Source organism: Strix uralensis, chromosome 2, assembly GCF_047716275.1.
Source record: "Strix uralensis isolate ZFMK-TIS-50842 chromosome 2, bStrUra1, whole genome shotgun sequence".
Lineage (NCBI taxonomy): Eukaryota > Metazoa > Chordata > Aves > Strigiformes > Strigidae > Strix > Strix uralensis.
The window spans coordinates 115114736-115128769 of NC_133973.1; the positions used below are offsets into that span (position 1 = coordinate 115114736).

The following is a 14034-nucleotide window of genomic DNA, read 5'->3' on the forward strand; positions in this document are numbered from 1 at the left end:
GCACGCAACTGCACGCGCAGAACCAAGCAAGACACAACCACGCACGTACAGAGGCGTGGAAATACGTGACCACAGACCCGGAGACAAGTGCGTGCATCCAGGGAGACCAAAGCTCTCTGTACACGCGAAGTGCCCCATACTGAAACACGCCTGTGCCTGCCCAAGCCGTGCGCAACACGCGGGTGTGCGCGGAACGGGCGTGCGGGCGGCCGCGCACAGGGCCGGCCGAGCGCGTACGCACGCACACGCAGCGCACCCGCGTCGCAATTACGTGGGCGAACAGGCGAGCGCGCGCGCGCGCGCGCGCGCGGACATGCACGGGCACGCGCACGCTTGTGCGCGCGCGCCGCCGCGCGGGGCGGGGGGGAGGAAGAGGAAGAGGAAGGGGAGAGGCGGGCCAGTCTCCACCGCACCAGCGGCCCAGGCTGGGTCCCTCGGCTGCTGCGGCGGCGGGCCCGGGCCAGCGGCTCGGCTCGGCTCGACCCGACCCGGCCGGCAGGTAAGAGCCGCGCGGTGCGGGCCGGGGCGGCGGCGGGAGTCCTGGCGGGCTCCAGGCAGCGGGGCCGCCGCCGGGCCCGCCTGCACCGACACACCGCCCGGCCCAGGTCGCAGGGTCGCACACACGGTGGCCTCCCCGCCACGCGCACCCGGGAAAACGGAGGCAGCAGGGCCCAGCCACGCAGGGTTCCGCAGCCACGCACAAAGTTAAAGTAGCGCCTCGACAGCGTGTGTTTACAGGAGACACACGGCAGCAACTCTGGCAAGGTGCAGAACACCCCCCGTCACAACTGTCGGCACCGAGGCCCTCTCACGCGTGGCAAAACCCGTCCTGCGAGTGCTGGTGTTACTGTAAATTCGGTCTCAAAAGAACGCTCTAAGACGTAGTTTGAGGTTTTAGCAGGCAGGCGTTCTTTATTGCAGCGCTGGATGCACGGGGGATCGTTCCACCTGACATGCATGCTGAAAGACAAGGGCACGCTTATTATATACAATAAAAGACATGGATATTCATGTAATTTCCGAGAAGTACACACCTATTTCCAGAGAATCTAATGCATACGTCGATACATTGTGCAAGCGAACTAAAATCTGGGGAAGGGTCTCTGAGGGGCTTACACAGGTGTCTGCTGGTTCATCTGCCCTGTCCAGGATGTGCCCATCACAGCTGCAAAAATTATGTCCTTGGGCGCATTCCTGTCTGAGGCCCCGTACAGCAATCAGCACCAACTGCTTGCAGGCATCACAGGGACAGCCACGCCTGCCCGCTCCTTCAGACTCCCAGCACAGTCAGCTGTCCTTGCTCACGTGCGGCCTGGGTAAGTGATGGAAATGCACAGAGCAAAATACGCTTCCATGCTGTACTGTGTGAAGAAAAATCCTTCCATAAAGAATGATCATTTTCTTTCTCAGTTAAGGCAGGATTTATTAGATTTAAATAGCAACAGAGAATGAAGAAGAATAAGGCAAAGCCATGTATTTATCAGAGCAAGGCTAACATTTCTTTAAAATAAACTATTATACCATTGCTGTGCTACTATTACTTAGTTTTAGAAGTCAGTAACTGACAAAGGCAAGCCAAGCTCTTCTGAATGCAAGATAAATTTAATGATAGTATTTTATAATGCACCAAAGTGACACACAGATTATGGTCTGTACGTCTGCAGTGCACAATCTGCAGCTGGTTTATGAAACCTCTTTAAAAATAAGGACTTCTCAGTTTTTGTGTGGCTATACTGGTGATGCACAAAGATACTTGTGTGTTGTCAGTGGGTGTTTAGTTGTAGGGCCGTCACCACGGCCAAGAAAAAGCTGCGTTTCCCAGGGCCCGTGATTCTGGTCAGGACTCAGCAGAGGCAGAGCCGGGGGCAGGAAGGGACAGTAGCTCTACCAGTGCTGCTTTTAGACTCTGCTGTGAATATCCTTGTATTTCTCTTCTGTGCCCTGCAGCTAGCTGAGTTCAGGGTCCTGCTGTAGCACACAGCCGAGTCAGACTGCCCTGTTTATGAACTGATCGGTACCATCTTCAAGCAGTTTATATTGGCTCTGTCCGTACTGTGAAAATTTGAAGTCTGACCCAGACTCCAAACTGTCCCCATTTTCAGATTTAGTTTATTCACAGGCAGGTCATTTTACTTGTTCCTAGGCCAACACTACTTAGAATTATAAATAGTTCTTTATCCTTGCTGATTGTTTGCACCTTCTCCATGTATATGTATGCACATGGATATGCTTACACAATGTCATACATAAATATATGTATGCATGTATGTATTTATAAAGTGGAGTCGCATTCCTTCCTAGGCAAAAGAAGTCACGCTGTTGCCACCTCTTCTGGCATGACTCATTTTTGGTTTCCTGTATCATCCTTGGCTTTCCCTGTACTTTTAAACATGGAATACCAAAACTGCAGATAATACTCCACAGTTTGCTCTTTTTTTCTGAAGCTTTTGCAGCTGTTAAAAAATGGCTGATTTCTGAAGTTTTGAACAAAATGCAAATAATGGTCAGGTGCACCAAAATTGCCAGGGGGATTCCATGAACCAGGGAAGAAAAGGGAAAAAAATATAATGGAAGAAATGTCTCACAGATCAGTTTCACTAATCTTCAGATTTCAAGCACTGGTGTATTTTGAGGCCTGTTTTGAAAGTTTATAGCTTCACAAGTACTGTGCCAGGATAGATGCCTGTAACTATTTAATTTGCAAGTAGGGATCTTGGGCATACGACTCAGTTGCTTATTTTCCAGTCCGTATATTGCAGGCAAGTCTTATCTGTGTTTCTGTTACTCTCTTTTTCCCCTGCAAGCCTTTTTCATCATTCAAGAAGAAAAATATCATTATCAGTGTTTTTATTAGATGGTTCTAGTGAAATGGTACTTAGATGCATGCTTTCTGTATGTAAGAAATCTAAATAGTTTTGATAACTGGAAAAAATCAGCTCACAATAAACAGAAATGTGACACCCTAAATTTAATGCTTGTGAAAAACTGGGAATGTCAACCAATACTTTAAATGTCTGATAAAATAGGTTTAAAATTGAGGCACTGTTTTTACTTTGAAGCATGGCTGAATCAGTAGAACTTGAGCTTAAAAGACAGTGAAGACACTTTTTTTTAAGGTTACTGAAATAATATTAGTGCTTAATCAATATAAGATCGAGTAACTAGCTGGATTACTTCCACAAAATGACATTTGGAAGACTGAGAAAACATACAGAATGGTATGGTAACAGTTACTTCATTATGTTTTAATGCCAAGGTGAAGATTTTGCACGGCAGTCTTACCCTGTATGGCCAAGGCTTTGAAATTCCAAAACCTTACAAAACATGGAAGAGTCACACTGTAGATGTTGGGATGGCTGCTGACAGACATTGCACAAATCACAACTTTCTTCACTATGGGATTAGGGTGGTTCTGAATTAATGTGGATTAAATGAAACACTTTCCAAAGAAAAGTATCAGAACCAGGAAGAAACTCCTTGTGTTCGATACTTTATGAAAAAAACTGGACTGAAAATATTAAGTGTGACATGCCATTTTATGACAGCAAATTCTTCCTCTTAACAAATGGCTCATCTCTATATACACAAAAAAGCTGTGTAAAAGTAGATACTCTTGTGAAGAGAAATGAATTAGAATTATTGGGTTCTTTAACGGAGTTCAGGCTCAAATTTTAAAATACAGAAGAGAACATCAAGCCTTCATAAATTTTGTTCCTTTGTCAGATTTTCTCTCTGGGTTAAAGCTGTCTGATACTGTAAAATTACTGTTGATTGCTCATTCTGTATAGTAACACCATGCATCTTTTTGAAAGAGTAGTTTTAAGGACTAGGATTTACTGAAGTGGAGTCAAGTCTTTCTAATATAACTAGAAGAATCTGACTGATGGGGGTAACTTGTTTTTTCTTCTTCCCTGCATCCTCAGGATGACTGTCTTTTGTGTGATGAAACTTTTATGTCAAGCAACCAGAAATAAGAATAGATACGCAAAAAGATTCTTCGGTACTCTTCTGACACAAACAGCATGGAAGAGGGCCTTTTCTCCATTCCGGAGGGTAGTACCTGATCCTGGAAAGTCAACTGTGTTGGGACTTACTCAGCCATTTTGTACAGCTGAAACATCTCACAAGGAACCAAAAAGGAAAGCAGCATTTGGAAGTGTTGGGCGAAGAATTCCCTATCGGATTTTGCATGTAATCAACCAGGATGGAGAGAGCTTAGGAAACATGCACCGAGCAGAGGCACTCAAACTTATGGATCAACATAACCTGAAACTAGTTCTCCTTCGTGAAAATGCAGAACCTCCTGTATACAGACTAATGACCGGGCAGCAGATTCATGAAGAACAGCTTAAACGGGCAGAGAAGAAAAAAGCAAATCCAAAACCAGGTATGTACGCTGTTGACACTACAACACTGAGCACTTTGAAAAATGCTGCATTAGAAGTGGTTTCAGGAGATGAAATCCTCTTACTTGCATTTGTGTAAATCCAAAACAATGCCAGTGCAGTCCACGCTATTAAGGATTTGCAGTGGTGAAAATAAAATTTTGGATTAGTCTAGTCTTCCACAGAGAAGCCTTCTTTTGCTTTCTCAGGATTTACTATTTTGGCATCTGATGGATTTCTTTTAAAATCTGTTTTTGTTTAAGTGAATGTAACTAGACTGGTTCCATGAGACTCACTGAATTTCTGTTTTTTACTAAGGCTAAAGTGACAGGCAGCTTTTACAAACTGAGCACCAGATACACCAATATAATTACATAATTTTGTCACCAGTAGTCATGAAACATTCTCTTCTTAGCTTGCTGCTAGGAAGACAAAGTCTGGAGCCTTTCTTACACAGAGTAAGGGAACAGTTTTTTCAGTATTGAACACTTTTCAGCATTTTTTTGTTAAGTCGGCCTGCTCCAACAGTTTAACAAACCGAGTTTAGCAAAGAGATTTTAGAAAAGGCATCTGACCTTGTATCCTTTTTTCTTATCCTCAGGCTAATGAAGGTATCTGTGTTTGGGGTAGAGTTCTGATTTTAGAGGAGAGCACTATTGTGGTAGTTTTTCTGTTCAAGAAACTACATAAAGATTATTCAAGTGGTAACTCCTTTAGAGACTCTTTAAGGAGGAAGAGACCACAGATTGTTCAAATGTATTACAAGGCATCATACTTCTAGCTGAATATTGCATTTCACCATTCAAGAAAATGGTTGAGATGAAGAGCTAACTTCAAAGCTTTTACATTCAGCTGTACTATGTGCGGAATGCAGGAATTCGCACACTAAGTCTTTAGTTCCAGATCCAGTGCTTACCTGTGTATCTTTGTTAGACCTACATTGTGGGTGGAATGAACAAAACTGTAATTAAAATAAAAATACTTTAAGCCTTCTGATCCTGAAGAGACTTCCCTGTATGCCTCAAACATGCACTCAGTCTCCCATTATGGCAGTGAGTTTGAGATACCAAGTAGCGACCTTCTGAGAGTGGTGCTTGCTGAGACAATGAGATTGGGATGCTCTGTGTATGAGAAAGCAGCATGGGGGAAGGGAGTTAAGCAGACAAAGCACCATAAGCTGTTGAAAGAGAGCAACTAATACAGGTTCATCAGATGTTAAACCAACACAGTTCTACTTCTGTTTTAAACAGGAATGGTTCAGAAGGAGTTATCCTTTTCTTCAGCTATTGCCAAGAATGACTTAGAGACCAAGACTAAACAAATAACACAGTGGATTGAAAAGAAATACCATGTTAAAGTTACCATCCGGCAAGCAAAAGATAGCAATACGGACATGGTAAGTGGACTCCTGAAAATTGGACTGATTTCATTAAATAGCTGTACTCGTGTTAACTTCCCCTATTCAGTTCTGCCATGTTTTTTAAATAACGCTCAGATGAGAGGCTAAAATAAGTAAAGGTCTAGGTCCCATGAAAGTAATGGTTGCCTCACCTTAAGCTGCATCTGTTCAAACACTGCAGTTCTAGAGAAGTAGTCCCATAGAGACAATTCAATACCGTGCTTTCTTAAGAATGCAGTTATAATACTGGCTTTCACAGCAGAGTCTAAGCAGTTCCTATTCCTTTGCAGCACTACCTTATTAACTGGGCTGGTGAAATTTTCCTTTCTATGATGCCTTAAGCCAGCTCACTCACTGAAAAGTTTAACAGTAAGGTTTAAAAAAAATCTGCTGTATTTAAGATAGATTATTTCAATAACGTAACTGTTCTCCTGAAGATGCATTTGTGCAACTGTGGCTATGTCCACTGCTGTGTGAAAAACTACTGGAATGCTGTTCCAAGACTGGCAAAGTAAACATCTATAAAGATGTTAGGGAGCTGGTGGCAACTTCCTCACTAGTGTAATTGCAGGGCCTTGGGACTTGTCTTCATTGTCAGTTGCAGAAATGGCTTTTTTATAAAGATTCCATGTAAGATTTTTTTTTTTTTCCTTTTAATTGGTGTAGTGAATTAGGTTTCCTTGATGATTCTCTCTACTAAATTTCTGGAGAAAAAAATGTGGTATCACTTCATCCAAAAGGAAGAAAAGTTTTTCTGAGAAATTGAATTCCCAGGGAAAGGGCAGCAAGAGGAAGAACTGGATATGGGAGGGAACAGAACATTTCATGATACAGTCAATTTGGGTTATCCTTAAATTTAAAACCTTAATTATAAGCTTAAGAGTTCAGCTTGTTATATGCACTGTATCACTCAGCTCAATACTGCCACATTCTACTAACCCTAGAACAATACTGCCGCTGAAGAGGAAAGCCCCATAATATGCCTGAATCTAGTGGAAGAGGAGGGTGGGGAGGAGTCACGTACAGTCGACTTTCACGGACACCTTTAAACAGCAAAACAGGGTAAATCAGGAATTGGCTTAATCCCTCTGGTAACTTTCCTAAACCTGCTCATAAGTAAAGAACAAATGGTTAGGAAAGGACAAGCTGAACTGCACAAACCAGGACTAGAAACTAGCTCGTTTCAGCTAATAGCTAAACAGCAAGCAGGAGATTGTGTCATTACAGAACAGCCTGAAATATTTTTCTCTCTGTGTTTGTACATCTAGTCCTATTTTTCTCCTCCATTTTAGTTCACGCTTTTTGATCAGATTTTGGAGATTGTGTCCGAGAAAGCCACTTATGTTTCCAAGCCAAAAGTTACTAGAGAAGGAGTGAGTACCTGTATTTTGAGACACATGTCTGACAAAGAGTTGAAAGCATACCAGAAGATGGAAAAACAGAAAACCGGTACAGTAAAAGATGAAAATGAAGACCTGAAGTCAAATGAGTTGCATCCATGACTTTACGAAGAGGTGTAAACAATATTAAATTATTATTTTAAAAAAATAAAGCTATTGTTGAGCTTTGTATTGGTCATTCCATGAAGAATGTTGTCTCCGTTAACATCCACTAGAGAGTCAGAATTTGGTATTCCATTTTCCATGGGCTTATCCATTGCCTTGCTTTCTGTCACAACCACATCCTTTCCTGGCTGTGTTTTAGGAGGAATGTAGCCACTCAGACGAGAGGCTAAGCTCCTCTTAGGACGAGAACGCTTTGCCTGGCAGAAATAAATCCAGAATTAGCAACTTAACATATCTACGGAGCAAAGACTACTAATGTGGTGGGGAAAGAAGAAATCAATGAATAGGCCAGCACTTCATTATTTAAAGGAGCTTCAAAAATGAAGAATCTCCCAAATTAAGTAGATAGCTGGCCTGTTTTCTTGCTTGAAGTCACATTCTAAAACACGTAAAGTTTACCCTCTGAAGTGACACAATATGATTTAGAGGACTTTTTCAAGAGTGTAACTTACCTTCAAGTTCAGCTTCCTCTTTTCAGGATCATGTACAACTGTGTGCCTTGCTAGGCTCTGCTACAGTTACAAAGAGCAGCGGGGAAAAAATTTTTAAAAAGAGTCAGGGAGTTCGGTTTATCGTTTCAGTTTATGTGATTCAGATGAGGACAGTGTAAAAGTACATACCTTCATTGCAAACACTTTTCCACAGCCTGGATAATCACAAGAGAATAGTTTCTTCTCCTCATGAAAAGAGAGGATATGGCTTTGAAGGTTAAATACAGTTGTGTAAGTTCTCCCACATCCTTCTCTTGGGCATCGGCAGACTTCCCTCTCCACAGCATGTGTTTTTTGATGCTGCTTGAGGTAATCTTTCCGTTTAAAAGTTTTGTAACACTCACTGCAAACTATTGGCTCTGAGGGGGATAGAGACAGGCACAGGCAGAGTATAAATTAACAGCTTCTTACAGAAGCTCAGAATCAAATCCTAGCAGTCCTCTACAACAATGCTAAAATCCACATGACATGCAAGGAACTTGGAGAGTGGAAGAGAATAATGCAGTATGAATTATCCAGATCTGAAACTGTACATTATATAATATCTCTCATTAACTGCATCACAAACCAAAGTCAGTACACTGAGTAGCATTTTCACCAGTTAAAGGTTAGCTAGAATGACAACCATTTTAAAGATAAGTGTTAGTAAACAAGTTTGTCTAGACATAATGACAACTTGAAATGTGTTCAGCAAGGACTCCTCTTTAAATTAGCAGTTTGTTTCCTATTTGTATCAAAAGTTCTGTTTATTAAAGCCTTTGGAGTTTACCTGGATGACTTTCTTTCTTATGTTTCTGAAGCTCTGTCCAAGTTTTTCCAGTATACGAGCAGTTTTCTTTCTTGCATGCATAGCCTGTTGGACAGGACAGATGTTTACAATCACAAAGGTTGTGGCAAACAGTCAAGTTTTACAAGGGGGAGCTCCACTTTTAGTGTTCGAAAATTAAAAGGCCAGTATTCCTCCTCTCTTCCCATACTGCATGGTGATGGGACAAGAGGCCACGAACACAAATTAGAACATGAGAAAATCCTGGCAGATTGAAGAAAGAAACCTTGTATCACTGATACAAGTTGTCCAGAGAGGCTGTGGAATCCTGACCCCTGGAAACATTCAAAACTTGACCAGACACAGTCCTCAGCAACCTGGTCTAACTGACCCTGCCTTGAGCAGGGAGTTGGACCACATACCTACAGAGGTCCGTTCCAACCTATGGATTTTATGGAACTCTCTTTCTCATTGCTTCAGTAAAGCTACTTCCTCACCAGCCATACACTTTCACTCAAATAGGTGAAAAGAACTTCAATACTTTATAGTATTTCTATATAAGTATTTGTATTACATATTAAAAAAATAAGATCTTGACTATACAGTAATATTCCAGAGTCGAAAGACACTACCATTCTGTCAAGCAGACAGGATGGTTTTTAAGCCAACCACAGAAAGTCAACGCTATTTACATCCCAGGACTGGGAAGGTCAAACAACTTTAAGTCCCTGTCTTAAGAAAGAAACACAGTATGAATCACAGATTTTTGGATACTCTTCCTAGTCCCATGGTTTTTTTTTTTTTTAATCTAGCACTGGAAAGCAGGTTAGCTGTCAATAATACTGAAAGAATGAATAGGAGTGTAGCAGGATTAGCTCAAACATACATGACCACCTCCTAACAATTCGACTTAAATACCTTTCACATGGGTACATTAATATGCAAGCCTACCTAGTTTTGCCAAGGCTCCATAAGAAATTTGTGGCAGAACTGGCAACTGATCCTAACCTCTGGAGGTTTAGGATAGTGCCTTAACCCTTAGCCCATCTCCACAAGATGGATTATTGACAAGGAAGCACATTAGGAGAAGAAATGACTGAAGGAATCTTGAGCTCTCTTCAGCCGGCCACAAGTACACCGTAATGGAATGCTGCAATCTTTGCAACTATCCCATTTGACTGTTCACAAGGAGTGTTCTTTTTGTCTGTCTGGATCACTAGGCCCAGAATACTTTCATGTCTGTCATACACCCCTGCATACTCTCTGTACTGGAAGAAGTTTTTCCTTTGCTAAAACATAATTGAAGCAAGAAGAAAAAACTGTATTACCTTCATGTATCTTCTCGTGCCGTTTTAGTCGACTTGGAGTAGAAAAGTACTTTCCACATCCTTCATTATTACATCTAGGTATAAAATATATTGGTTTAATTTATTTCACTGCATCCGCATATTTTTTGTTAAATCAAGAACAATTAAAGTGGACAAAATAATCCCAAGTTTCCCCTTGCCTAGAGATCTGTTCTGTCCATCCCTCCCCACCTTGTAAAAGTAAATTCCATAATATGTTTCTAATAGAGGACTCTTGATCCCCTTGAGAGTTACAACTATAGTATGATTTCCACATATATAGCAAGTTAAGTTTTAGCTAAAGAATCAAGCCTCATAACATCCCTACACAGTAGGCTCTTCAAACATAAGAGAGAAATAGAAAGTGGAGGGTTTAAGTGGCTTGTACCAATCTAGCAGTCAGAGCACTGACAGTATATTTGTGCCTGTCACCCAGCCATACTAGTGCACTTAAGTGAAGTGGAACACTCCTGTTAAGTGCAGTCCACCTGTAAAAAATACAAGACTAAACTTTGCTTTCATCAGATCTATACTGATGTGTCATGTTGGAGTTGCAATGGAGTTCAAATGCACAGCTTCTCGGATTGGTGTCCAAGCCTCTCACCTTTTTCAAGCTACTACTCACCTCAGTGTTAGCCAAGGCCCTGCTTTTTCAGGAAAACAGAGGTAGCTGCATTTTTTGTTACCATGCAACCTCTTATGCTTGTATTTCAGACTGTGTGAACTAAACACTGGGAAGGGGTTGTTTATTTTTCCTGTGAACCTGTAATAAACCCTAAGAAAATGTCTGGAATGCTGAAGTTACAGAGCACCAAGACTGTTGCTCAAAACAGACTACTGTGAGCAAAGGACTAGCACAAGAAATATATTTGCAGCCATCGCTACAAATTCATTCCTGTTTTTAAATGCCACATCAATTAAAAGGTTGAGAAAAGGCACTTGTTTTCATCTACAGCGTTTAAATGAAATTGTTCATTATTAAAATTATCCACCTACTTGAAGGGAGGTTCATTGGTGTGGTGACACTGATGAACTTTAAGTTGTTGATGTTTCCTGAAAGACTCGTTACAGCCTTCAAAGTTGCACTATTTAAGAAATTAAGTTATCATTAGAGGCCAAATAATGACAACACAGTCCACACGTGTTTGCTGAAATCCCAATCACAGTATTTGAACTCATACAAGTACCACATAATAACAAGTCGAAGTATTTCACTAGATACACAAAAAGGAGCTTGTTTACCCTCCACTTTACAGTATCAGAGATAATTTACTCACCACATATTGCTTTTGCCGACATTGATGCTTGCGCTCAATGTGCTTCTTTAAGTTTGATTTTGTTCCAAATTTCTTATTGCATCCATCAGCTGTGCACCTACAAATGAACTGCATTTTCTTATTATCACTCTCAGTGATTTGTTTCCTAGGCAGATACACGAATCATTGGACAAGAGGAATACATGAAGAATAACTGAAACTCACAACCCAAATATAAAAATTTGCTTTAAGGACATGAAAAGCCAGAGGCTAAGTTACAATCAAAAGCCAAAAGAAAACATATCTGAGTAAGTTTTTAATAAAGCACGTAGGAATTCCTAGCTCCTAGTCCATGATATTAAGGGCTTAGTAATAGGATATAACTGCCCTTCCCTTTTAATTCTGTGTTCTAGAGAGAGATCTGCTCATTCTTTTAAGAATCTATTATGGATCACTGCCAGATGGGTTTTAGGCTAAGGAGATTCCCCACGTCTCACCCTGTCTGCACGCTGTTATGGCAGTACTTGGGACACCAAAGCTAGGCAGACATGCTCCGTATGACCCACACGCCAGTTTTAAATCCCTTTCAGTTCCATAAGGACAAGCGTAATCCATTTTAAGAAGTAAAAAACTTGGCCTTACTCGAACGGCTTTTCCCCCGTGTGCGTAAGAAGGTGTCGAGCGCGGTGGAAATCTCTCGTGAAACGTTTACCGCAGCCTTCGTAATCGCAAACATACGGCCTCTGGAAAAGAGAGGGTTGTTCAGCGACGGAAAGCCACACCTCAGGGGGCTCGGCAGTTTCCGGGAGGCTGCCTTCAGCAGGATGCGGTTACTTCACACACAACCCACGCAGCCCCCCACGGTGTTGTGGCTGCCCACGAGGGGAAACAGGCTGCCCGATCCCGCCGAAGAGGACAACGCGGGCAGGGGCCCGGGGCAGCCCCGGCCCCGAGGCGCGCAGGCCGCCGCCCGCCTGCCGGGCCCCTTCACCTCAGTCACACCCACCCCCCCGACACTTCTCCTGCTGACGGGGGGACCCAAGCGGGAAGCCCTCGGGAGTGGCCGCTCCCTCGGGCCGCCAGCGCCAGCCCAGCGCCGCCCGGCCCGGCTCACCTCGCCCGTGTGCCGGCAGAGGTGCGCGTCCAGCCTCCAGGCCTTGGCGAAGGTGGCGTCGCAGTCGGCGAAGGAGCAGATGAACGGGCGCGCCGGGAGCGCGCTCCCGCCACTGCCGCCCCCGCGCGAGGACGCGCGCACAGCCCCCCCACCCTCCGGCGCGCTCCCCGCCGCCCCCTCCCCGGCCATGCGGGAGGGCACGTGACCGGGCCCCGGAGGGGAATGTCCCCTCCCGCCTCCCGTCCCCGCGCCCACCGCAGGGGGCGGGGCGTGGTGGCGCGGCTGGGCTGGCGCATGCGCGGCCTGGCAGGAAGCGCGGCGATGGCGCCGGCCTGTCGCGCCCCGCAGCTGGCTGCCCCGGCAGGGCCGCCCTGGCGTGGGACAGCGGTCGCGATCGTGATCGTGCCCCGCCCGCCATCCGCTGAGGGGCTGTGAGGGGTGCCCGGGGCCACGTCCCCCTCACCTGAGAGCGTGGTGCCGAAAGCAGCCCCGATCCGGGGTGCCTTCTCCGTTACCTCACGCACCAGAGACAAACCCCACTTGCTGCCTGGTGTGGAGCCATCTCACACACCGGTGGACATCCGATTATGAAAACATCAAAACCAGCTAATCCTGGGTCCTTCCACAGAGCAGCCCTTCCAGGGTTTTAGGGACGTATGCGCTCTGCTGCCTCCCCAGGAAGGCCTGCGTGGCTTCTGCAGCTGCCGGGTCATGTCCTGGGGCAGCGTCTTGCCAAGCATTTTTGGTTTTGAGTCCCTGCTTTGCCAGGGAAGAGGATGGGTCTGCATGATGGTGGTTAGCTCTGGTCCGGACCAGGGGAATTTCATGGACCTAGACATCCGTCTCTGCTATGCACTCCCTACCACCTGCCCAGAAATTCAGACATCAGCAGCCCAGGCTGAGGTGTCTCTGCTGTCCAGGATCCTATGGCAGAGGTGGCCTGTCACCCTGTCTGTGGTCATGCTGTGTCCCCAAGTTGCCTGAGGTCTCAGCTGGGGGAAGAGGACATGAGACTGCACTTTGCTGAGGGTCTCTGAAACCGTGCGCAGCACCTTCCTGGTACCTGACTTGCTATGCTGAGATATCCCACCATCTGTCTTGCTTTGCACTATTTAAGTTGTCACCTAAGCTTTATTCTAGGAGACATTCCCCATCTGCTGCAATTCCCCCCACAGAGTGAGTCTGAGGGACAGGGGAAGAAAGCTGGAACAGGACTGTGACAAGGGAATCATCCTAGGGAGAAAAACTCCCATTTCCTTCTCTGTTTGTGTCCTGAGAGCTGGGAAAGCCTGAGCAGGTGGGGGTCCTTGGAGCAGACTGGGGAAATGGGGGAGGAAAGATGGGAGGAATAAGGAGCAGGAATCAAGTGTATGGGGAATGGATGGGAGAAGGGACACATGAAGTGAAACAGCAGGAGTGCTGAAGGATGGGGTGCCTAACAGCTGTGCTCAGCACACTGCAGGGAGGGAAGCTGCTGGGTGGAACAAGAGGAGTTCATGCTGGTCCACAGGCAGATGTCTGTGGGTTTGGAGGATGTCTGTCTCGCTCATCTGTAGGAGGATTAAGGGGAGGTCTGAATCAATCAGTCAAACCCTCACAAAGCAATGGCAAGAAATCACTTTATTTTCAGAAGTGAAGTCAGTCTGAAAAAAATCTCAGATTTTAACAAATACCAACCAAAACACTTAGAAGAAAAAGTGTCTATTTTTTTT

General features: G+C 44.5%; 2 protein-coding genes across 4 annotated transcripts; one reads left to right on the plus strand and one right to left on the minus strand.

Moving 5' to 3' along the window:
• The first annotated feature begins 374 nt into the window (after positions 1 to 374).
• Positions 375 to 7353, plus strand: MTIF3 (mitochondrial translational initiation factor 3). Of its 2 annotated transcripts, none has more exons than XM_074859921.1 (4): positions 375 to 499; positions 3924 to 4387; positions 5636 to 5781; positions 7077 to 7353. In XM_074859921.1, the coding sequence occupies exons 2-4, from the start codon at positions 3925 to 3927 to the stop codon at positions 7284 to 7286; spliced, it is 819 nt and encodes a 272-aa protein (XP_074716022.1). In that variant the 5' UTR covers positions 375 to 499; position 3924; the 3' UTR covers positions 7287 to 7353. The 2 variants fall into 2 exon arrangements, with proteins under 2 accessions (XP_074716022.1, XP_074716023.1); XM_074859922.1 differs by lacking the exon at positions 375 to 499 and adding an exon at positions 1204 to 1316.
• GTF3A (general transcription factor IIIA) lies at positions 7271 to 12526 on the minus strand. Of its 2 annotated transcripts, XM_074859919.1 has the most exons (9): positions 12323 to 12526; positions 11851 to 11951; positions 11230 to 11326; positions 10949 to 11037; positions 9935 to 10008; positions 8610 to 8693; positions 7970 to 8199; positions 7802 to 7861; positions 7271 to 7546 (listed from the first exon to the last, which is right to left on the minus strand). In XM_074859919.1, the coding sequence occupies exons 1-9, from the start codon at positions 12509 to 12511 to the stop codon at positions 7319 to 7321; spliced, it is 1152 nt and encodes a 383-aa protein (XP_074716020.1). In that variant the 5' UTR covers positions 12512 to 12526; the 3' UTR covers positions 7271 to 7318. The 2 variants fall into 2 exon arrangements, with proteins under 2 accessions (XP_074716020.1, XP_074716021.1); XM_074859920.1 differs by lacking the exon at positions 7802 to 7861.
• Positions 12527 to 14034: the final 1508 nt, after the last annotated feature.

Coding starts and splice junctions, on each gene's coding strand:
- MTIF3 (XM_074859921.1), top strand. CDS start 3,925: ATGACTGTCTTTTGTGTGATGAAACTTTTATGTCAAGCAACCAGAAAT. Junction 4,388..5,635: donor AAAAGCAAATCCAAAACCAG/GTATGTACGCTG, acceptor TGTTTTAAACAG/GAATGGTTCAGAAGGAGTTA. Junction 5,782..7,076: donor AAGATAGCAATACGGACATG/GTAAGTGGACTC, acceptor CCTCCATTTTAG/TTCACGCTTTTTGATCAGAT.
- GTF3A (XM_074859919.1), bottom strand. CDS start 12,511: ATGGCCGGGGAGGGGGCGGCGGGGAGCGCGCCGGAGGGTGGGGGGGCT. Junction 11,952..12,322: donor TCTGCCGGCACACGGGCGAG/GTGAGCCGGGCC, acceptor TCTCTTTTCCAG/AGGCCGTATGTTTGCGATTA. Junction 8,200..8,609: donor TAAGAAAGAAAGTCATCCAG/GTAAACTCCAAA, acceptor TATCCCCCTCAG/AGCCAATAGTTTGCAGTGAG.